The sequence below is a fragment of the Diuraphis noxia genome, unplaced genomic scaffold, assembly GCF_037042655.1.
Source record: "Diuraphis noxia isolate RWA-SAM2 unplaced genomic scaffold, SU_Dnox_SAM2 contig0001, whole genome shotgun sequence".
NCBI lineage: Eukaryota > Metazoa > Arthropoda > Insecta > Hemiptera > Aphididae > Diuraphis > Diuraphis noxia.
Genome location: NW_028301711.1, coordinates 42,738,431 through 42,762,241, shown reverse-complemented (window position 1 = coordinate 42,762,241; position 23,811 = coordinate 42,738,431). Strand labels below are relative to the sequence as shown.

The 23,811-nt window shown below is 26.2% G+C and overlaps 4 protein-coding genes and 1 long non-coding RNA gene across 13 annotated transcripts; 2 read left to right on the top strand and 3 right to left on the bottom strand.

The window, feature by feature from the left end:
- Nucleotides 1-30: 30 nt before the first annotated feature.
- Nucleotides 31-6,702, top strand: LOC107170404 (uncharacterized). 4 transcript variants are annotated; one of them, XM_015520507.2, is made up of 4 exons: nt 31-388; nt 3,802-4,016; nt 4,583-5,471; nt 5,964-6,702. In XM_015520507.2, exons 2-4 carry the CDS (start codon nt 3,853-3,855, stop codon nt 6,519-6,521), a joined length of 1,611 nt encoding a protein of 536 aa, XP_015375993.2. In that variant the 5' UTR covers nt 31-388; nt 3,802-3,852; the 3' UTR covers nt 6,522-6,702. The 4 variants fall into 4 exon arrangements, with proteins under 4 accessions (XP_015375993.2, XP_015375992.2, XP_015375998.2 ...); XM_015520506.2 differs by lacking the exon at nt 31-388 and adding an exon at nt 3,171-3,312 and having other exon boundaries at nt 5,964-6,656; XM_015520512.2 differs by lacking the exon at nt 31-388 and adding an exon at nt 4,107-4,138 and having other exon boundaries at nt 3,877-4,016; nt 5,964-6,701.
- Nucleotides 3,355-10,316, bottom strand: LOC149060713 (uncharacterized). Its single transcript, XR_016190077.1, has 2 exons — nt 9,502-10,316; nt 3,355-3,477 (listed from the first exon to the last, which is right to left on the bottom strand). It is a non-coding gene; the product is annotated as an uncharacterized LOC149060713 (long non-coding RNA).
- Nucleotides 10,317-10,460: 144 nt separating this feature from the next.
- Nucleotides 10,461-16,901, top strand: LOC107170414 (MAP3K12-binding inhibitory protein 1-like). The gene is made up of 5 exons (XM_015520524.2): nt 10,461-11,109; nt 11,203-11,371; nt 11,427-11,770; nt 12,324-12,392; nt 16,762-16,901. Exons 1-5 carry the CDS (start codon nt 11,044-11,046, stop codon nt 16,846-16,848), a joined length of 735 nt encoding a protein of 244 aa, XP_015376010.1. The 5' UTR covers nt 10,461-11,043; the 3' UTR covers nt 16,849-16,901.
- LOC107170412 (hydroxymethylglutaryl-CoA synthase 1-like) lies at nt 14,535-21,065 on the bottom strand. 5 transcript variants are annotated; one of them, XM_015520519.2, is made up of 9 exons: nt 20,925-21,065; nt 19,968-20,212; nt 19,698-19,892; nt 18,719-18,844; nt 18,443-18,634; nt 18,156-18,306; nt 17,468-17,629; nt 17,143-17,363; nt 16,668-17,014 (listed from the first exon to the last, which is right to left on the bottom strand). In XM_015520519.2, the coding sequence occupies exons 2-9, from the start codon at nt 20,197-20,199 to the stop codon at nt 16,911-16,913; spliced, it is 1,383 nt and encodes a 460-aa protein (XP_015376005.1). In that variant the 5' UTR covers nt 20,200-20,212; nt 20,925-21,065; the 3' UTR covers nt 16,668-16,910. The 5 variants fall into 5 exon arrangements, with proteins under 5 accessions (XP_015376007.1, XP_015376005.1, XP_089074415.1 ...); XM_015520521.2 differs by lacking the exons at nt 16,668-17,014; nt 20,925-21,065 and adding an exon at nt 14,535-14,874 and having other exon boundaries at nt 19,968-20,232; XM_089218289.1 differs by lacking the exon at nt 20,925-21,065 and having other exon boundaries at nt 19,968-20,668.
- Nucleotides 21,012-23,805, bottom strand: LOC107170413 (ERI1 exoribonuclease 3-like). Of its 2 annotated transcripts, XM_089218318.1 has the most exons (6): nt 23,788-23,805; nt 23,331-23,507; nt 22,348-22,494; nt 21,382-21,591; nt 21,219-21,315; nt 21,012-21,159 (listed from the first exon to the last, which is right to left on the bottom strand). In XM_089218318.1, the coding sequence occupies exons 1-6, from the start codon at nt 23,788-23,790 to the stop codon at nt 21,071-21,073; spliced, it is 723 nt and encodes a 240-aa protein (XP_089074444.1). In that variant the 5' UTR covers nt 23,791-23,805; the 3' UTR covers nt 21,012-21,070. The 2 variants fall into 2 exon arrangements, with proteins under 2 accessions (XP_089074444.1, XP_015376009.1); XM_015520523.2 differs by lacking the exon at nt 23,788-23,805 and having other exon boundaries at nt 23,331-23,749.
- Between the last annotated feature and the right edge of the window lie 6 nt (nt 23,806-23,811).

The following is a 23,811-nucleotide window of genomic DNA, read 5'->3' as shown; positions in this document are numbered from 1 at the left end:
AGATGAAATATCAAGCACAGAATTTAAAATATTTCATATAGTCTGTGTATCAAGCGAGTGGTTTTTTATAAATATAAAACAAAATTTTTATCAATATTGTTAAGTAGCATAAATTTGTAAAGTCGCTAATATTCTAATTTCACAGTTCACTGAACTATCGTGAACGTCGCATAATATCATGTACTTCAAAAGTTCTCGAGTAACTCAATTTGCTACAACTTTACTCACGAGTCACGATTTAGAGAAGATATCTTCTCTACATCGTGATTTCACTGCTACAATAAAATATAATTCACAGTCACAAATCAGTAAATCACGATACAATAATTATGTATCGAACACATTGTTCCGAATATCATATGCTACGAATACATTTTTCATCGATATAGTAAGCATTGATAAACTGAAACTTAAAAACTAAATTTATAGGTAAAACAAGACCGTGGGTAATAATAATCTTTGTTATAAGTTATAACCATAATTTTGATATTTTATATTTATCTATGTTTGCCGTTTTTAATTTATTTTATGAACCACTGATCTAGTAAAATATAGTGCTTATCACTATTCACTTAATATATTCTGAATTCAGAATATTATGTTCAGATTTACCGCCATAAGTTTACCTACTTTAGCGAATTACAAAATAAATTGTTTTCAATTGTGAATATGTTCAAATAAATGTTCAGGAATAATTTTGGTTAAATTAATTGTTTTAAGAATATATGTAAATTGTACATTCTATACCTATTCTAGGATTTGAAATCTGAGTACTAAATAAGTGATTGTGTATGCTATATATATATGTCTATATTTTACTGATGAATTTATTGATGAATAATATAGTACAATTTAAACTACGATTATATTTTAATAATTATAAATTATTGTACAATAGAATCATTGATTATACATATTATATAAAGAGTGTAACAGGATGACCTGACAAATGAAAAAGATTTTTCTTATCAATATTCAAAAAAATTGTTTTAGATTTTGAACGAATAAGTGAGAAATAATGCATTGATTTTACAATGATGTATGTTTTTTTTTTAAATTTTTGTGTCTGTCATCAGTTGGTACTTTGGGGGGATCAAAAGTTCAAAGAACTTTGAATAAGTACCTATACATGTTAAAATCTAAATATCTTTTTAAAGTTATTATTTAAAAAAAAACTAAATGTCATAAATAAATGTTTTTGAAATCAAAAAATTATTAAAAATTAGATTTACTTACATATAGCATATTTTGAATTTTTATACATTCCTAATTAACTAATTAATATTCCTAACTAATTATTATTAAAAAGTATAAACTATAGGTACCTAAACACTTACATAGTTGTGAAATAAATGCACTGTATACAATTTATTAATTTTATTATTTATTGTTGTTTATTTTTATTATTATTTTTTTCAATTTTAAAAGTAATTTCATTACAATTTTATCTTAGTAATGAGTAAAGTAACTTATCCAACACTGGGTAACATAATTGCAAGATTTGTTATAATAATAATAATAATAATAATAATAACCTAACCTACAGATTTGGTAGGTTCATTGTAATAATAATACCCACTGGCTACATAATGCATAATGATATTAATGTAAATTGTAAAGGCAATTATGCGAGTATTGTGTCTCTCAATTTACGTGAATTACTAAGATCCTGAATGATAGATTTTCTATGAAAAACATAATCATCATTCTAATTTATCATTGCTAGACCCACGATTGGTTAATTTAATTTCAGTAAGTTATATTTTAATTTATTATTTTTATATGACCTACTATGTATATGTATTAAATTTTCACAAACTACTCAAAGAATGTACACAGTGGTCGGTGGTTAGATTCGCCAAGCCATCGTAGTTGTCGCAGAGTATGAAAAACAAAAACATTAGTGTAAACTGATAAATCGTTGATCACATTTTTATAATTTACCTACTATATTTAAGATTATTAAAATTATTATTATTATTTTTTTTTTTTATTGGTCTTGAAATTTACAAAGAATTTCCGCTTCAACAGCTATAGGCCATTAGCGTTAAATTAATTTATATAATTAGAAAGAAAGAAAAAAAAATTGTTAATTTTAATATACAAAATAAATATGTAAATTTTTGGACAGTTTGTGTCCTATAATTATGTACATGTCAAAATTGTTGTTGTTGTTAACTTATAATAACTTTAATATTTGAGATTGTTTGAAGAAATGTATCGTTTTTGTTTCGTTTTCAGGATTTGGACCTAGACTTTCTCCAATGCCATGGCTTATGTTTAATTTTTTTCTGGTTTTTTGGTATTTTCTACATTCTTCGATATTAAAATTATTATGTTATATTGGTATGGTAGTATTTTTTTTTTTATAGAAATACATTCGAAATTCAAAATTCGTGTACATCCTCTGCCCACCAATAGCGCTTCTGTCGTCCACTTCCAGTCATTTATTTAGGTTTAGATGTTTGCGACAAAGGCATCCCCCCGCCAAACAAAATCGTGGTGGTTGTTTATTGACCATTTGAGGAATCCTTGGTCGTCGTTGATCCCAAAAATTATATTACTAAATAATACAGATAAGTATTAATTGTATTTTTTATTGTTTTTAAAAAATTTCACAGCCTTGGTATGATACGATAATCTATTAATCTATTAACTTATATGGTTATATTACATGCATGAATTAGAAATTATTAGAAACTTGGAATAGCATTAGTAAAACGCCGTAAAAAAATTTAAGTAGGCTGCCCAACGTCTTCGGGGAATAAAATGTATCACCCTCTTTCATCGGAGTCGTCCCTTATGGTGGTTGTCTAAGGTATTTGACGATGCACATTGCACAGTAATCGTCTTTATTGTTTTAATATTTCATTGTTGCGTCTGTTGTTTGCGCTTTAAACGCTCTTTTTGCTGTTTGACAGCGTTTAGAACATGTAACATGCAAGTACGTAATCTCTCACACACGCTATTATCATCGTTGCCGTCATCAACGTCATTATTGTTGACCGTTTACTTGTAAATGTTGTTATCGTCATCGGTGTCGTATGCCGTTCAACAAGTCGTCGGACTTATCAATGTTTCAACGACATCTGACGTCACACAAGACACAACACAAATCACATTGGTGTAGGTTCATTAGGTTCCTAGTAGCTGCTATTTAATATCTATACCCATAATTTATTGTGCCTGCACAATTTTATTATACACGTGTGATTGTCGATTGATGTGCAATGTGCATAACTGAATATCATTCTGACAATATTGTGTATTGCGTAATCGGATTGTGTTTATTTTTTTCTATTAACGTCTCAGGTAATATAATAGGTTCCGGTCGATGTTATCATTGAATTTTTGTTAGTTTGCACCCAATAGGCAATAGCGTAAAATGTAAATAACATTGTCTCTTGGTCGAAAAGCTGATGGATTATGTCGGACACGATGTTTTTTGTACATTGCTCCTTCATTCATATTCTTGATCTAAAAATGAATAATAATGTCACATTTACTTGTGATGTTTTAAATTTTTTTACTACTTATAATTTATAAATACTCTTTTTGTCCATATTCATAATTCTTAGACTTCGTTTGACTTGCATGTAGCGTAATAAAGCATTTAAAATTTTTCTATTAGAGTACTATTTATCATCAAACATTTTATAACTAGTATTTTTATGATTTTGATTCTGTCTTTTCTTATAAATTTTTCACAATAATTAAAATTAATTTATAGAATTCCTATTAAATAATAATTATACATTGGTATATTAATGAGTAACTTCTATTTTGTATTTTTTTTTTCAGATCCATACATTTTATCCAAGGTGTCAATAGTTAAAAACATAATCAAACAATATGACTATTGATAATGTCACAGCAAAATTAGATAACATGGATATTAATTGTGAAAATACCAAATCAGACAATATCAATATTGATTGTACAATAATTACTGAAACAGATGGTATGAAAATTGGTGGTGTAAAAACAAAAAGCATGTCACTTAATATGTTAGAGAAGTAAGTTGTTTGGAATAAATGCAGTTTAGATCCCGAGTGATTTTTTAAATTTTTATTCAAAATGTGTTTTTTTCATGCTCAATTTGATAGAACTTTCAAACAATGTTGCTCAAACTTCATTTGTAAGTTAAATTCAAAAATACTTTTATAATTGTGTTTTTGAATTCAAATACCAAAATCTTATATCTTTGGGGAATTTAGTATTTAAATGGTCAACATTTTGTTGAAATCAGAATTTACCTATTGCAATTATTATTATAATTGATTTTTCTGATTTTTCTTTTTTAAGTAATTAACCGAAAGCAAGTATGACAGATAAATCTTATTATAATAAACTAACCTTATTATGAAACATAATGTTTTACCATCAGATGTAGTGCTAATTACAAAGAACAATTCTATGTAACAAATTAATATATAAATTTAATTTATTGATTTAAAGTTTTTAGTTAATGATTATAGTTTATAATTGATAATACTATGTAAATGTTTAATAATCCAACTATATATTATTTATTATACAATTACTAATTTTATTAATAGTATACATATTTTTTTTGTTTTAGATCTGAATCGTATGATATTTTTAAACAACTTCCACTTGAAATCATAAATAAAATTGTACTACAATTAGACTTCAATGATATTCTGAACTTGAAATTAGTTAATAAGAGGTGGCGATGTGTATATTTAAACCAAGATGAGATATGGGCGAAGGTTTGTGAGGATTTAAATATACGAGCCATTGATTACAACCGGTGTCTAAACGATAGGTTAAAGCATGATTCAGAATGCATAGGATATGCTGAAATAACTTCAGAAAAATTATTTGGGCCTTTATGCAATCATTGGATAACTTTTAATCATTATTTAATGCTTTTAAAGAGTATAAAAAGCAATGATTTTCCTACCATTTATATACCTCGCCCATATGTAGAACAATCATATTGTACTGATGATTATATAATCAATATAAATCGCTATCACAGACAACCAATTCAAATAGTTACTTTAAATGGTCCACATAAACCATTAAATAAAAGAATTTTGCCAATGTTTCCTAAATTAAAAGAATTAATTAAATTAAAAGAATATCCACTCAAAGTAATTGGTAACAAAAGATACTTGGTAATTGAAATTTGTTCTATTATATTTGTATATACTATTAAGAATAGTGCATTTGACAAAAGATTTTTCAAAGTGATACAAAAAGCTGTTAATTATGGCTTAGATGAAAATGATTTCAACAAGGACTTCTTGAATAATCATTGTGATACAAAATTTGATTTATATGATTATAAACTAGTAGTTGTGCATCCAGCAATTAGTACATTATTTTTAATTGATCTGAAAACAGAAAAAACATATAAAGAACTGCAATTTAGTTCAAGAGGATGCATTGTCAACAGTATAAAATGTTCAGATTATAGACTCATGATTGGGATCACAAAAAAGGTAAATTTAAAAAAATTTTCTATTGTACTGTTTGGCTTCAAGTGGTTTTTAGACATTAAATCTTATAATATTCCGAATTATAAATATGTATGAAAAATTTATTTTAAATAAGATCCATCTCTAATTTTAACAAAAAATTGTATTCAGGGATATTTGCATATCATTTAACTATACAACTGTAACTAACTTCATCATAACATTTTAGTAGATAACAGTACAGATTAAATACAATATGATTTAAGCTAAATAAAAAGTTATTTAAATATATACTTTTGTTAAGTACAAAATATATTTTTTATAGTATAAGTATTTCTTTTCTATTTTTTAAATAAATCTGTTCTTATGAATATTTTAGAATCAAAATTAAACTTTTGTAGTGCTACATTATGATAGTTAATATTAACTATTTTATTATACAAGCTAATTTATTTATTATATACTATTTGGCTTATAAAAGAAACAAATTAACATGGTTTATGTTTTAATTTTCAGAATGAAAATGATTTGAGTAAGGAACATTTGGCAATTGTTTATCACTTGAAAGGAAAAACACAAGACAATGGATTAAAGATATGCTTGTTAGGACCTGTTACCCAGTTTAAGGTGACCAAAAATTGTATTGGAGTAGAAAACACAGGTTATTCTAACGTGGTTACTCCATTTATCTTAAAGCAAAATGATTTACATTTGGATGTGTTTTGGCTTAAATGTGATACATTTTCATTTGACTCTACTAGAAATTATATTTATTATAATTTTAATCAAAGTATATTTCAGTTTGACCTCAAAGCAATTACATCGCTTCAATATGAAGGGATCCAAAAAATATCTAATGATTCAATATTAAGTCTCTTACCTCTAACACCTATAAATGATAGGTATTTGTTAGTTAAATTGGCATATCATAATTCATATGAAATATTTGATGTCAAAGAACGTGTTTATGTTAGGTCTATACAATTAACTTCAGGATATTCATTAGTTCATGTAGGTAAATTATCTATAGTGTTCTCAAATTCCAGTGGATATATGGTAATTTCATTTAATTAATTATGTGATTTTTTTTGTAAAGCATGTTTTTTGATATATGCATTATGATTATTATTTTAAACTCCATTACATTGAAATGTTTATTTGTTTATTTATTGATTAATTATGAATTTAAATATATACACGTGTATTTATATATTTATGAATAATACTGCTATTTTTCATTTTTCCATCAGGAAAAAAAAAATGTATTTAATAAAAAAATAATTGTTAATACTTAAATGTTGTTTTAGGTTTGTTTGAAAAATGATTGTTTGAATATATGATTTAAGTTTATAATATATATTTAAATAATTAGATATAATAATATATTTGTACAAAGTTGTTAAGCAATTAATTAAATCATAATTTAATATTTTATCATTTCAAGTAAATAAATGTATAAATTAAAATAATAAAATAAAGAGGATTTTTTTACTAAGAAAATTTAAACTTTTTATTTTTTATTTAATAACTTCTAAGTTACTGCTATCATTTTTCTTGGAAAAACACATGCTCACGTCTCAATATATATCATTATTGAATTCTACTGATACTACCAGAAAATCAAAAGTAGCAGAACTCATTTGAAAATATTTATAGTATATTTTGCACAACATTGACTTGATATGCTGTAGAAATCATAACAATGTAATAATATATTATATAAAAGTACCTAAATAATTACACTGTTGGAAGTATGAAGAGCTGACAGCTGTTATAACTTTTTACTATACTCAAAGTCAACACATATTTTACTATTAAGTACACTTAATTTATGAATTTTTTTTAGCACTAGGTATATAATCAGCAATAACTCATTTTGCATATTTGACCATCGCGGAAATATTATATATTTACTTAAATGTTTTTATAATATGATGTGTATCTGTATCAATTATTTAATTTTGATTTTTGAAAGGAAAAAAATGTGTCATGATTTATTTCAAAAGTTTTCATCGTTAACAGAATTATATAATTATGTATTTTTGTAAAAAACAAAAAACAACAATGATACTAATAGTAATAATGAAAATAATTTTGTGCGCACAAATGCACGGTGTCTACAAAAAAAAAAAAATTAAAAAAATACGAAGTAAGAAAATTCATTGTTACATTCAAATCTCTTATTTTGTCAATGTATGAAAGTAGGTATTTAAAGCAATCTTGAAACAGATATAAATTCAGACCTTGGTAACATTTGGTATGTTTAATCACAAACAGTTTATTTGAATATCTATATTATCGTTGATTTTATATTATAAATAGGGTTAGGATGTTTATGACCTTAAAAGCATTAAAAAATGCATGCAAATATGCTCAATAAATATCAAAATATGCCCTTAAAAACATTCAATATGCCATTTTAAAATTGTATTACTTAACAAAAATGTATTCTAAATTAATATACAACTATTTTTATAACTTTAAACTTGAATAAAAATAAACAAAAATATGAGATTTTGAAATTTTATATAGGTACTTACAGTAAATTAATATATAATTTTGTTTTTACTAAAAAGATACAAATATACATAAAATGTGTATTGATTGGAATTAAAATTTTAGTTATTTTTTTTACATACTTGAGTTGATTTGAACAATAAGGGTTTTTTTTAAGGTTTTCGAATAGAAACTTGCGTCGATTATCAGATAACACACTTTTGTAAGCCGAAAAACTTTGTTCAGCATCAACAGACGTGATGGGTGCATATTTAAAATATACACATTCATCTGCTGTTAGTTCAGCTGGTAAACTGTCTTTTGAAGTTTCACTTCCATTAAGTATTTCAGCAATTTTCAATAATATTTTGATATCCGGATTTTTGCTTAAAACACATTTCATTTTATTTTTAATAATTTCTCCTACATGGTTTGGTACATTTTCCAATGGTTGTACAATGTTCATTGTTCTGTATTCAATTTCATACAATTCCTACCTATGGGTTTGCATCGAGATTTATCATTCATATTATATTTAAGATATTTTTTAGCGAAAAATGCATTTATTTAGTTTTTTTTCTTCAAAATATGCATTTATTCATAAAAATCCCTAAATATGCAAAAGTATGCAAAATAAAATTCAATGTATCTGATTCTATGTCTTATAAAACGAATTTATTATTGGGTCTGCAATGTGTACAATTAAAAGAAAAAATATGCAAAAGTCATAAACATCCTAACCCTAATTATAAAATTATTAATACCTATATACAAATTACCTATTGCGTTAATGGTTGTAGATTTATTGACCTACTTTTTTAATAGTTTTCAACAAATAAAAAATGATATTCACGATGGTTGATTTGAGTACAGTTTTATAAACTCAGAATTAGTGAATACGTTACCTACGTAATGAATATCTATAATGAAAATCGAATCAGAAGAAATCGGGAAATATAATTCATTCAAGTAATCAAGTCCATAACCGATGTTTGACACACGAATAACTGCAGTCGGTCGTGTTTTAAGGAGATCGATATAGGCAATTTAACATGATTTTATTATTCATTATTTTATTAAAGTGACTTGTAAAGCTGTAAGTGTGTGCAAAGTAAACGTACAAAAGCGTGTGTGAGTTTAATCTGTAATCGTTTTCTGTCAACATTTTCTAGAATCCGTCCGTCGTCGTATTAAACATCACTGTACTATAAGGCTGGGGCTATACACGGCGATTTCCGCTGTCGTCGAAAACCTATATGTTTAAATTGGAGAGGCTATACGATTTCGCCGCGATATTCGTCGTCGGCCGACGATTTTTTTTAAAACCGCCCAAACGTATTTCACTGTTTACTGAATAACAATCAATGGAACGCTGATCACTGATGTCCTGATGAAGTTACGTGAATAATGAATTTACAAAAGAAAACAACTGAACAATTTTGTCGGTCACTGTGCCCACTGGTTGGTGTATATTATTGTAATAATACATTTAATATTATTTATTATTATGTACATAGTACATTATCCGTACCATGAAATTGATATCATGAAATTTCACCTGTGTATTTCGTGCAGGAATAGTTTTGCAAGTTGTAACAGATGACCCGCATAATTCAACTTGATCGATCAGCCGGTCGTTACTATTATAAATTATAATATTCATCGTCAATTAATTTACGTACCTACGCGCAGTCATTGACAATAATTTTGAAATATGATAAACTTTTTCAATTAAAAAAAGATTGGCTTTTAGACTAAAAAAGTTTCATCGTAAAACTAATATTATTAATATTAATTATTAATTATTCTATATATTTGACCAAATACTTTCGAAAGTTGAAGTAAAAATAAAAACAATATAATATACAAATAGATTTAATAGTGCATGTTTTAATCAATTTGAATGAACATTAAACAAGAAAATTGTGATACACCAACACTGGACTGCATATACTATTGTTTTTATTATTAAATAAGGATCTAATAAAAAATTAATGCTGAGCAAAAGGCTGATAATATTCGCCTGAAAACCATTATGTTCCACAAATTTTCTCGATGTTTCACGACACTAACCGAGTGAATGTGCGTCCGGTGATTTTTAATTTTCATTATCTGCGATGTTTGGACGTCACATCGTGGCAACTGACTACTCGAAGGTCCATCATAATTATTATAATATTATTAAAACATATTTATTTTATTATATTGCAATAATAACGATACCTAATATATTGAATGAAGTATTAGAATAATTTTGTGCATGCTGGGTTGCGTTAAACATTTAATGAATCCATAGAAAGCTAATAGATGGTGTCCATTAATTAATTTGTTATAATAATATATTTTAATATACAACACCATCTATGTAGTGTGTTTTGGTATAAATAGTATAAATTCGTATAGAAATTTTGAATCTTGTTTGGGACAATTGTATCATAGAACAAAATATATTTATAGAAAAAAATCTTATTTTGGAGACCAATTTCTTTTCATACAGCTGCAGCTGTAGTTGTATTCCACTTTCCAGTCATTCCACCGTTCGGTTAGTCATTCGAATTTCGTTATACAGTTGGACTCTTGTATGGGTTGTATGAGTAGCCCTAATGAAAAACCGCTGCTTGGCGCAACGATCGTGGCTCACTTTTCGCCTTACGAGTACGTAATAAATTAATAATTAATATTTTGTGCCGAATGCTCGTGTAGGCAAGCCATGATTGTACACATTCTTATCAACGGCTATGTCAATCGAAGCTAACTTCATACTCGTAAATTAACCTTAGAATCTCCGCACTCCGCATACGTACATACATGTAAATATTGATTACAAATTTAATTTGTAAATTTTTTAATACTGGATACAGATAATTTTGACAGTGTGCATTATTTGCCATAAGCATGACTATTGACTATGTAGTATTTAATAGGTATTTATCTTTTTATATTTATACATTACGTTAAAGTTTAGAAATACAATTTCGATATAAGATTTAAGTACGATCATAATAATATTACTTTGAAGTAATATCAACTTAAAGGATATAGAATACATTAGTGCATAAAGTCTATAGATTTATAAGTACAGCCTACTGAATTGAAAACTATGGAGAACGGCAATGAAATAACATTTGATTCTGAAGAGATTCAAATAAATAAACCTAAAGCTGCGGTTAGTTTTACTTTCACACAACCATTAGTATTATAATAGTAAACAATTCAAAAATTGTATTCGTTAACTTAAAATCATTATATTTTATTATAGGTCAACAATAGGATTGAAAACTTCTTAAAGAGAAAGAGAGATGAAAATCATGATAGAAATACCAGAATGTATTGTACTCCAATATCTAGCAGGAATTATTCTAGTGCTTCTAGAACATGTGATACAATAGAAGCTAAGCGTCAGAAAGGCTCTGAATGCTTTGTAAAAAGTATAAAATTTTTTATACCCTTTTTATTTGATATAAATTAAATTTTTTTTTTCAGAAACAAAAGTGTATAATAATTTAGGACCACTGAATAATGGGGGTTTGGATCCAGCTAGCATAAACAGTTACAATTTATCAAATAATAATATAAATTCTGTTGGATTAAAACCAGATATTTATGAAAGAATATCAAACATAGAAACAGTTTTAAATATTAAAAGTGATGGTCATAGTTACATTGATATTTATGAAAAACTAAAATCATTAGAAGATCACGTATTAAAACTAGAAAATATTTTATTAAATATCAATGAAAATTACTCATTATCAAATACTTTTTCTATTGATCAAGATACAGGAATCATTAGACATAATTTAAACCCCAATGATTTTATTACACAGGTAAATTAATTATTATTATATTTTACGGATTAAATAGTAAATAGTATTTTGTTGGATAGGTAAATGTTGACATATTTTACTTTAATATTGTATTTGAAGATATAGTTATTTGGTAGACTAGTTCTTTGTTATATTTAAACATTAGAAAGTAAATTATGTGACTTTATAAATAAGGTTTAGTTATATACAGATGTTTATTTAATATTGGTATGCATGCACAATTATTGTCGAAATAGGCTATATAACTGTAATGTGTTATAGCTACTGCTTTATTTTTGCTATGCTGCTGTTATGTGTAGTTTCTAACTATTTGTTTAATTTTGGTTGTCTTATCTATTCTTTATGATTTTACATAGCAAAAATTTAAGATTTTCATAAATTGTGAAAGACTAACAATAAAATAAATAATACGTACAGAAAATGTTAGATTTAAATTGGTATTTTTGGTAAAATTACAAATATAAGTTTACGGATAATTATACTCTAGGTAGTCAATAGATCACACAATATTTGTTATAGTATCATAATATAATGCATGATAATTATTTTTCAGAAAAAACTGGCTTCTGAAGATAATTTAATAAGAAAAGAAATAAAACCAAGAGTATTACCAAAAAAATCTGTAAGTTATCTACTGTTTTATTCAGGGTGTCCCACAGAGATCTGAATTTCTGACAGAGAACGCACCTCATTTGCGCATCCAAATGACGGAGCTCCGCCGTCTCGATGTGAATTTCTCCCACCACGCGGCGACCAGTGGTGAGCACCGCAGCGCCTTTTCACGACCGGCGAAGTCGGAGGTGACGACGACCGCGTACGATGGACGATGCTCGGGCTGGTTAGTGGTGGGAATGCGCGAGATCCGACGAGTTTTGGTCGCCACCGAGGTGCGTTCTCTCGCCGGACCAAGTATAATAACTTTTGTTCTAATAAATATTTTTTAAAAATTTCTTTTAAATATAATCCATAGACACTTGCGCTACATTTTTCGAATACATTTTTAATTTTTTAATACTGAAAATAATTAATAAATTATAAATATTTAAATTGATAAATAGATAAATTTTTTTTTCGAAATATTCAATATAGCCAATTTGTAAATTTGATTTTCAGAAAAATTTATATGGTAAAAACACTTAAATAAGTCAAAAGGCTGATTTTTTACAATTTTTTTAAATATCAATATTTTCGTTTAAATTATAGTAATTTATAGTTTATACATTACATATTATTAAAATAAATACAATAAAAAAAAAAATTAGATTTTAACATGCACTTATTTAAAAATGTTCTTATAAAATATTTTTTAAAAACTTTATTATTATTTGAAATTACAAGGCTTCTAACATAAACTAGATCGTAATTTACTTAACGAAAATATTGATATTTAAAATTTTTTTAAAAAATCAGCCATTTGACTTAAATAAGTGTTTTTACCATATACATTTTTCTAAGAATCAGATTTACAAATTGGCTATATTGAATATTGAATATTTGGAGAAAAAATTTTTATCAATTTTTAAGTTTTTTATTTTCAGTATTAAAAAATAAAAAATGTATTCTAAAAATATAGCGCAAGTGTCTATGAATTATATTTAAAAGAAATTTTTTTAAAATATTGATTAGAACAAAAGTCATTTCATTTGTCAGAATGTCAGATCTCTGTGGGACATCCTGTATAATATTAATAATATCAATGCGTTTATAATGCTTATATTGTGGTATTAATTATCACAATATCGATCAAATAAATATTTGACATTTTTACAAGTTCAAGCCTATTTCACAGCACTCTAGCTTTAAAGAATTGAGCCTGGGGAAGTTGTTCTGCTGTATAGTGTGTTAAGTGTATCTCATCATTAAGAAGTTTGCTATAATCAGAGACTGATTTACACAATTGCCGCCCCTAAACAAATTTTTTTTTGCCGCCCCATTACGACTTAGTAAAAAACAAAATAATGAAATATGTTATCTATGGTTAGTATTTAGATAATATATGTTCCGGCAGTCGTTCGATTATTTACTTGGACGTTTATTGTTATGTATTAGTATTATAAAATAATGAAGAAATTATATTAACAAGAATATTATGTTATACAAATATTAAACATTTTCATTTTCCATCCTTCAAAGTAATCACCATACATAAGAAAATCAAAAAGAAACCTAGAGTATATTTTCAATAAAATATTGGCCTAAAATTGCCGCCCTAGGCAACTGCCTACTTTGCCCGACGCTAAATCCGCCACTGGCTATAATTAATGTTCATATTATAGACGTTTAAAATTTATTTTTATTGCCTTAACTTCCAAATTCACTTGTTAATCAATGCCCTTGTACTATTGAACGGTGTGAGAATAGGTTCACGGTATACCTTAAAATTATACTAAATATTTTTGAAAATTTCATTTTGTATACTGTATAGAAAAGTATATGTAATAGAAAAAAGTTTGAAATTCCTACAATAAACATCATTTTTTTAATAGCAGCAGAATAACTAAAATCATTGTTTTTTATTTGAACATCCAATTCTGTAAAACTTTTAACTTAAAATGTTTATTCATTAAATTGTGCATTTGTTTTTGAAATTTTTTAATTTTATGAAGAATGTATGGAAAACATTGTATAGAATTGTCAAGTTTCAGCTAAACAAATTCAAAATGTTATACATTATTAACTAAAGAATGCCAATATTATATTTCTAATATTTTCAAATTAAAATTAAAACAACATATTTATGATTTTGTATTACATTTTCAAGCGTTTTATCTTTACCAAGTCTAAACATTTTTATCAATACTAATAATAAAACAAATTTTAAAAAGTTGGAACTAATAAATAACATAAGATTAGCACAAATATTTTGAAAGTAATAATTTAAGTAATAGTAGAATGTTGTAAGTTTCTACAATATGAACATTTTTTGATAACAACAAAATAATAATACATATATTTTCGGTAAATTGTATCAGTTTTACAATATTAAGGAAATACATATATTTATGTAGAATCTCTTTTATTTACTATTTATGCCTGAACTGTGGAACCCTGGTGTGATGAACTGACCTCAGCATGACTGCAGCACTGATTTCTCAACTAAATAACTAAAAGAATACATTTATAATGTTGTATGAATTACAAATATTTATTTCAAAAATCATGATATGATGTTTGTTAGATAATCATAACTAGAATTTGAATTATGTAGGCATTTGCTCTTTTTTTATATCAGAACAAAGCTAAGTCAACTATAAATTTGACGTATTCTAATTAGAATAAAATGCTTGACATTTTTAATTTTAAAATTTTTTTATCTATTATCACAGAATATAAAAATTATTTGTTGGATCAAAAACCTTGAAAATTTAATTCATTACTTAAGTGATAAACTTAATTTCATTGTTTTTCTTCATTAATTTGTGTTAAAAAAGAATATTTTCATTAAACCATGCACAATAACATTGAATACTAATATATTTTATATTAACAAATTATTTTGGCTGACTATTAGACATGACTTTTTTGATTTTTTTTAAATCAGTTAAAGATTTTATTTATTAAAATCAACTAAGTTGGAGCAAATAAAGCTTTTGAAATTTATAATAATAACAGTTCTATATTATCTAGCTACAAATTTCATATTATAATCAATCTTGATTGAAACTGTGGAGAAACTTGAGTAATTTTTTGCTGGGTAACATAACTTATTCTTATTTTGATATAATTTTGAGGTAAACTGTTTTAAACAAAATGTTTTTGGTGAAAATTAGATCAATTTACCGTATTAACCTAACCTTATTATTAAGGAACGGATTTATATACATTTTGCAAATTTTTTTGGTTAGTCTAAAAGATTGATAAACGAGATAGAAATCTGTTTCACATACTGGTGATTTAAAATGCACTAATTTATTTATGCATATTTGAGAATTTTTATTAGTAAATTCATACTATAATATTTTGATTATAGGTCATATTATTAATATATTATCACAAATATAACAATTAAAATTTTTTTTTTCTTCTATAGAAATAAAAATAGGTAATAAAAAAAATTTTACATTGTCAGTCCTATCTTCTCTTATCAACAAAAATTGCTAATATTTTATTACCTCCATTGACTATCGTTAAAAAAAATTATATATATATATATATTTATAAGTACATTTTTAACTTTTAATTATTTTTTTTTTATTTTCATATATTTCTGTACTCATTTATTAAATAAATAATAATAAATATAAATTTTAAAGCATATTTGTGTTATAAAAGCATATTTAATGATTTTTTTTTAAATAAATGCATCAACATTTTTAAGTGCATATTTATGGTATTTTCAATGTATACTTGGATATTTTAAAGATCATATTTCAGGGTTTTTTAGGGCATATAAATCCGTTCTATACCTATTAAGTATAGTAATATAAAGAATTTATTAAATATTCTCAGACATAGAAGCTGACACACTGTTCACAGTGACTGGGTATTGATATTTATGTGTTGCACAATGGAGGTAAACTCATAATTTACAGTACACTGTTCCAAGAGAGAACACATTGCAGCTTGATTAAAATTAGTTTTTCTGTACATCCTCATGCGACACTCTGCCGGGGGTTACAAGTTCAGATAGCTGAAAGATGCACAGACCCACGCTGGGTTAGAACACGCTGTTCTCTCGTGGAACAAAATATATAATATAGCAGAGCAACTTCTTCAGTTTTCTAAAGTAACTATTATAGTGTTTACATATTTAAATTTGTATCTAAAAGCATTAACTTAATGTTTTGCTATGTTACAATTCATATTTTATAAGTAAGACCTGTTAATTTATGATAGTTGAGTTTATCATGTCAATATTTCTGGTCATTTAAATACCTACAAATCAAAACAAAATTAATTAATTTTGTTATTTATATTTCACTCTTAAAAACTATTTTTCTACTAATTAAATTTACAGTTAACATTTTTTTTTAAATTTAATCATTTTTCAGAAATATTCTGCCAATGAAATACAAGAGCTCATTAACAATTTAAAAAGAATTGAAGATAACAAAAAAAATTGTTTGAACCAATATTAAATACATAAGTAATTTATCATGTAAGGACATTAAAAATATCTGGTACTTCTAAACATAGTTTCTTATTTCTTTCGTGCATAATATCGTTTAAAACTACTATCGATATGCGTCAAGTACCACGAATCTGGAAACAAATTGTCAACATTTGAAGTAGGTTCAAAAGGTGCTACAAACAAATAAAAATAATTTAATTTATAGACTATAGTCATGAAAAAAATATTACTATTATTCAGGTATCTTTATGAAATGATAAAAATGAGTAATAATTTTTTAGAATTTTAATAGATATACTACCTTTGTTGTAAGCTAACTCTCGGTTTGTTAGTGTATTTTCAAATTCAACAGTCGATGTGCATTGTCTATTTTCCAACATCACAGGAATATGTTGCAATAAATTAATAAGGGATTCTAGTTTTGCTCCTGGGCGTATAGTAATTGAATAAAATGAAGAACACATTCCAGAACCAAATGAAAACATTGCTATTCGTTTCCCAGCCATTTCATTGGTAGATTTACTGTAATTCAATTTATTTAATATATCAATTACAGTAATATCACCTATGTCCATTTTATGGTAAAATTGTTAAAAATCAATCAAAGTCCTATTATGTATCATTACCTAAGTAAGTAGGAAATTAGTCCACTAAATATAGATGCTGTGTACATGTTTCCAATATTTTTTGGTAATTTTTGAGTTGGCGAAGTAAGTTTTTTAAACAGTTTTTCTGTATCCTTTATAATGCCCAAATCAGATAACATATTGACACTGATATCTGAGTTTCTAACAGGGAGTTTATAATATTTCAATGACAATCAAAGGTTAATTATGCATCTATACTATACAATCCCAAATTTTGATTTGTTTTATTGAAATACAATGTTTTTAAATAATTGTATTTAAATTATGAATCTAAAAATATTTTTTTCATGTAAAAATTTCGAATGAAAAATATTTTTGTGTTAAAAAAAAATTATTTTTATCTTGTAAATTATTAGGCACTCGGGTTAGTTTTTTCATGAAATTTTAGGGATGTCTTCAATTTAACCTTTTTAATCAAACGGACTTAATAAATACATTTTAAAAACTAATTTTAAGTTTTAGTATTACTGAAATGATTGTAGTTATTATACTTGGAATTTTTATAACTGATTGGCCCAAGAATTTTCAGAATTTATTAAAAATCATAAATAAAAACAAATTTTTATAATTTAAAAAAAAAAGTAGGTAGATAATAATGATGTTCAATGTATTGTTAATTGCTCCCAATCAAAAATCAGGTTTCAGTTATCTCTCATATAATGCTTACACATATTTCAACAGATCAGGTTCATTCTCATAACATTTAGCATCTAACTTCACGTCATGAAGCATTAACCAGGTAAACGCTTTCCTTACTAGTTTTCCATATGGTGAATGAAACACGATGGCATCAAACTGTTGCAATACACTTTTAGGGCCTATAAAATTTTATATGAATATTATGTAAATGAAATCAATTGCCATTAGAGAGTTACAGCAATAAATCTGAGTTTAGACGATCTTTACAGAATGGATGAAAATAAAAATTATACTTATATTTTACTAAGGTATTACTCTGATTATTAGAATTGCTGTTGTCTGTATCAGAGAATTTCTTCAAAAACCTATTTCGGTACAAATAATAGCAGTTGTAAAGCGCTTCAAAATAACACCGGATTGATACTTTTCCATCCACTGTTGGATAATTTGTGCCCATATCTCCTTTGTAAAAGTCATATGTGTCGTTCATGTGTGAAGCTCTCAGTCCTATGTTTTTATTAAGTTTAGATAATGTAAAAATAATAAATAATGTTATGGTTATATGAAAATTATATGATTTTATCAATGAACCTCTATCTAACACCAAGGGTGCATTGGGTCCTAGTAGCATTGCCACTGCGCCAGCACCACCTGTTGGCCTTGCTGTACCACGAGCATATGTTGCAACGTCTGCAGCAACAACAATAGCAAGCCGTCCTACAAATAGATGTACGTAAATCGATTACATTATAACATATAAATATTGTTTTATTTATAATGATTTAAAATTTATTAGACAAGTGTTCAGGACAGGAACTTAGTATACTACTAAAATGATCACTGAGGTTTAAGAAGACACCACACCTGCATGACCACATGTGTTGCCGCCTCCACCTTACAAATTCTCAACAGCTAAAACTGTTGCGTGGGGGAACTTAAGTTGACCAAAATTCTAGAATGAAGTGAGAACTTTATGAGTCGTATTGTTTTTATTATTTGGATAACATTAATATAATTTAAGTAACCAGTTTCAGAACATATGATTTTTTTCTTCATTTAATTATTAAAAATTGTTGGTCAGTGCTATCCAAAAATAAAAAAGCTACGACACAGATAAAGTTCTTCCCTATGCATTGTGGAACTAACATAATCCTACTATAAATACCGAAGGAGTTAAGTGATTCTGCGCAAAATAGTTTATGCTATGTTGTACATTTGTAAAACAGAGACAACACGAACGAGGGCGTCCGCTTAATAAAACATTAAATTGTAAACTTTTGAGATTAAGCAAATATGTTTAATTTTAAATTTTAATGTTATAAATAGACACCACGTAGACATCACACGAAGACTTAAATTATTCTTGATTTTTTAATGTTATAATTACAAAACAAAACTTAAAATTTGTTTCTTATTGACCGCTGTTTAACTACTCATAAGATATAATAACAGGGAATACAAAAATAAATGACTTCTTAATAAATATGCAAATGCAAAAAGTCTTGACCCAAAATGTAATGATAGTAATTAATAAATTCACAACTTCTATATTTATATAGTAGGTATATACCATCCCAAGCACTGGACTCCAACCATGCTATTGAGTTGAAAAGGGCAGCGGTACCTCCATAACATGCATTGGTCGAATCTACACCTTCAACATTGTTACAGTTGTCAAATAAACGCATCAACATGGATTTGATACTTTTGGACTTGTCTATCGGTGTTTCAGTTCCCACTTCGAGTCTTCCAATATTTGAATAACCTTATTTGTATTTAAATGTATAATATAAAAAATCATTAGAAACATTTACATTGGAATAAAAATATCTATACATACTTGTTCTTGTACGGTGCATCAACAAACTTACTGCAGTTAGAGACAGTGAGACGACATCTTCACGGTCAGAACAAAATGCCATGCGCTCTTGACCCAAACCGATTGTATACTTGCCTTTAGATACATCATCGTGTAGCTCAAGGTCAGCCTGGTTCACACATCTAGATGGTACTACTATCTCTAAGGCAAGTATGCCTACGTGTTCAGGCCATTTACCTTCGGTGTTATCCATTATTATAGTATGACTTTAAACAAAAATTTACATTTATATACAAACTCATTGGTATTTATAACAGTTATGACATAATTTATGATAATAATTGAAGATAAAATTGATATGATTAAAACATAAATCACTTACAATATTTTACTTCAACAATATAAATTTGAAAACCAATAATTATTTTACTGATTTAATAGAGTAATCGTCAGAAATAATAATAAAACGTTTATATAGTATCTATTGAAATTGTAAGTGTGCAATTAAAAATAATTAATAATGATCAATAAACAACATAATGGGAACTATTATGATAATGTGAGTCAAACTGTATACAATTTTTATTTATATGCTAGAGTATTTATTGTCTAACTAAATATTAATCACACTGTGTGAAAATCTAGGTATTGACTATTTGTAATTTATACACAATTTATTTACAGTTTGAATTTCCCACTAAATATAATGATTAGTAAATTACATATTATATTGTTATCATATGCCAATCAAAAGGTATAAAAATAAATGGATACATTATACAATAAACTTTTGTATTGCTATATTTATAAACTTTCTAAATGATATCGTACAAAAATAATGATTTATAATTTCATTTAAATAAATATTTATATTGAAACTTTGGTGAAAATAAAATATATTTCACATTTTAAATTTCAAATTTCATACATATCCTGCTATACTAAAACTTAAAAATTAAGAAATTAAGAATTTCTCACCTTTAATTTTATATACTAAAATTAAATGTTGAACACTTGAATCCATCCATAATTGATTAATATTAATAAAATTAGGTAAAAAAATAATTAAAATTTCTATTATTTATTTTAATTTAACTTGTTTGGTACAGTATACAAGATATAATCTATACACTGATTATTTTGTTAGTAGCTTGAAATATACAACCTCTCTGTGATAATTGGTTCATAATGGTAATAATGTTAACACAATCATCTATAAACAAATAATAATAACTATATTCTCAATTTATATTTATTCTAAATAAATATTACCAATTCCACTGTGAATATTACCAAATTGTTTTGAATTTGTAGTCTTAAGCATACTTTTTATACCTAATGGATATTGTCCCATTGTCAAAGCAAATAACTATTAAAATAATAATAAAAAAACAATTATTTTTAAATTTATAATTAGTTGAGAATATTGAAATACCTTTTTAATATTTATCCAAGTACACATGAACTCTGGAATTTTTATTGTTGAAGGAAACAATTTACATTGTTCAATGAACATGTTGCCAATGTCCCAGTTTCCTGAAGTTACGATAATGGATTTTTCTTTTTCCATATTAGTGTGATCATTATGCCAATTACAAAAATTGAAGAAGACATCATCAAATGGTGGGCTATTACAGACCATATCCTAATATTCATAAATATAAACAGAATATTAGAAAAAAAAATTGAATAACAAATATATTCATACAATTGTTATGTTATAGAAATTAAAAGCTCTATTTTTATAATAATTATATTGAAATGTATTTTTTGTACATTATAATACTATAATGCATAAATCTTTGATAATCTTTTAAATAATATTTTGTGGGTTTTTATGGGGCCGAATATATATTATCTGGTCTCAGGGCAAAAGTTCTGGAAAATTTATAGTATATTTATTAGTAAAATTTCTAAGAATAGCCCTAAAATCCCCTTGGTTCATGAGAAATAAACAACTACACAACGATATGGGCCTACCACACCTATCTACCTGGATAACACAACAATTAAAAAATTGCCACGAAAGACTTCACAATGTTAACGGTGCACTTCACTACAAAATCGGCAGAAGATCCACCAATTTAAGACTCAAACCTTGGCTACCTCAGGATATCCTACTAGAACCGAATGAAAACACTTCAACCTCAGATTCTGACGTAGACTCATAAGGTAACCAAAATTTAAAAATATTATAGTAAATGTAAGGCCACTTTAGCTACCCAGCACATTTTTTGAATTTTTATTTCGAAATTACGCATTTCTGGGAGTTAAGAACAATGGTGCAAAAAAAACTGCGCGGACGCAGTCAGTTATTTATTAGTTTAGTTAGTTTAATAGTAATTCTAACAAATTGAATTACAAAGCTTAACATAAGAAACATTGATTTTGAAATACATACTTGCGTAATACCAGTCAAATGTGTACAATATTCTGTCAGCACTGGATGAATTATAGGTTTAACATATGAATGAAAACACGATACTACTTTGAAATCTCCTTTGGTCATGTTAAGTTCTACAAGTATACACGGGAATTCAATTATTTCCTAAAACAAATATATTAAGAACTATTAATATTATATTATCCAGTTAAACAGTAAGTAAAAGACAATTTTAATATGATACATCAAAACAATTTATTATTATAAAAATCCTTTATTTTACCTGATTATCATTGATATGTATTGGATATAACGAAATTGTCTTAATATATATTGTAAATTAGGATTTTATGATTCTAGACATACAATTTTTAAGTATTTAACAAATTTGAATACATAATTAATATGGTTGGGTACAGTGGCGCCCACGTAGGGTACCAAGTGGTGCAATTGCACTGGTTTCTCGTAGGTCCCGGGGCCTACATACATTCGGGGAACCCACTCTGGTTTCTTGATCAGACACTATAAATACATAACTATTCATCTGGTCCATCTGAATATTTAGATCGTTGAATAAAGTGTAAAGAGTTGGCAGTGCCAAATATGCAAACAAAAAAATTTGGGGCCCTATAGTTATAACTGCACTGGTTCGTGGAAAACCTGTGGACGCCACTGGTTGGGTATATTTGTTTAATAACTATATAGGTACCTAAGCTTAAAAAAAAATATAGCAGTAACCTTATATATTGCCATATTGGAATTAATCATACTATTAAAAGTTAATTTTTAAATAGAGAAATGACAAAAAAACTGAAGTTTTGAGAAAATTTAGACATGTATCTGTTCTAATCAAAATGTTTAGAAGATGGAATTAGACAATTAAACTAGGTATGGAAACAATTATTATTCATTAGTAATTACTACATTTAATCATCTATCTCACTTTTAATTCGCCTACGATAAAGAAGGTAAATTAATTTCTACATCCATATATACTGAACCTGAGGTTTTAGTAAATTAGCCCCGTTGTCACACGTAGCTTCAAAATCTAAGACAAAAAACTTAGAATATGGTTGTAACACGTTAGGTCTTGTAACTGATTCTGCATTTGGCTTGTTTGTTGACCGGATAAACATTGTTTTATTGAACACCAAATTGTACTTATGAAATAATTGTGGCTGAAATAAGACATTTAACTTCCTCATAATTTATAAAACATTTAATCGATAAAAAATAAAAATATGAAATTATAATTATAAAGATACTCAAGAAGCCAGAACATCTACTGTTATCATTTCCTGATAAAGTGATGTTTAGTAATCACAATATGTATATTATCTAAAGCAGTTCTAACATAGAACAGTAATGGTTCTAATTTCTAAATTTCATAAAACATTTTTCAGATATAATTTAAATTTTAAGATTAAATATATACTAATAATTATTATGTGTTTATACCATTAATTATTAAAAAATGATTAT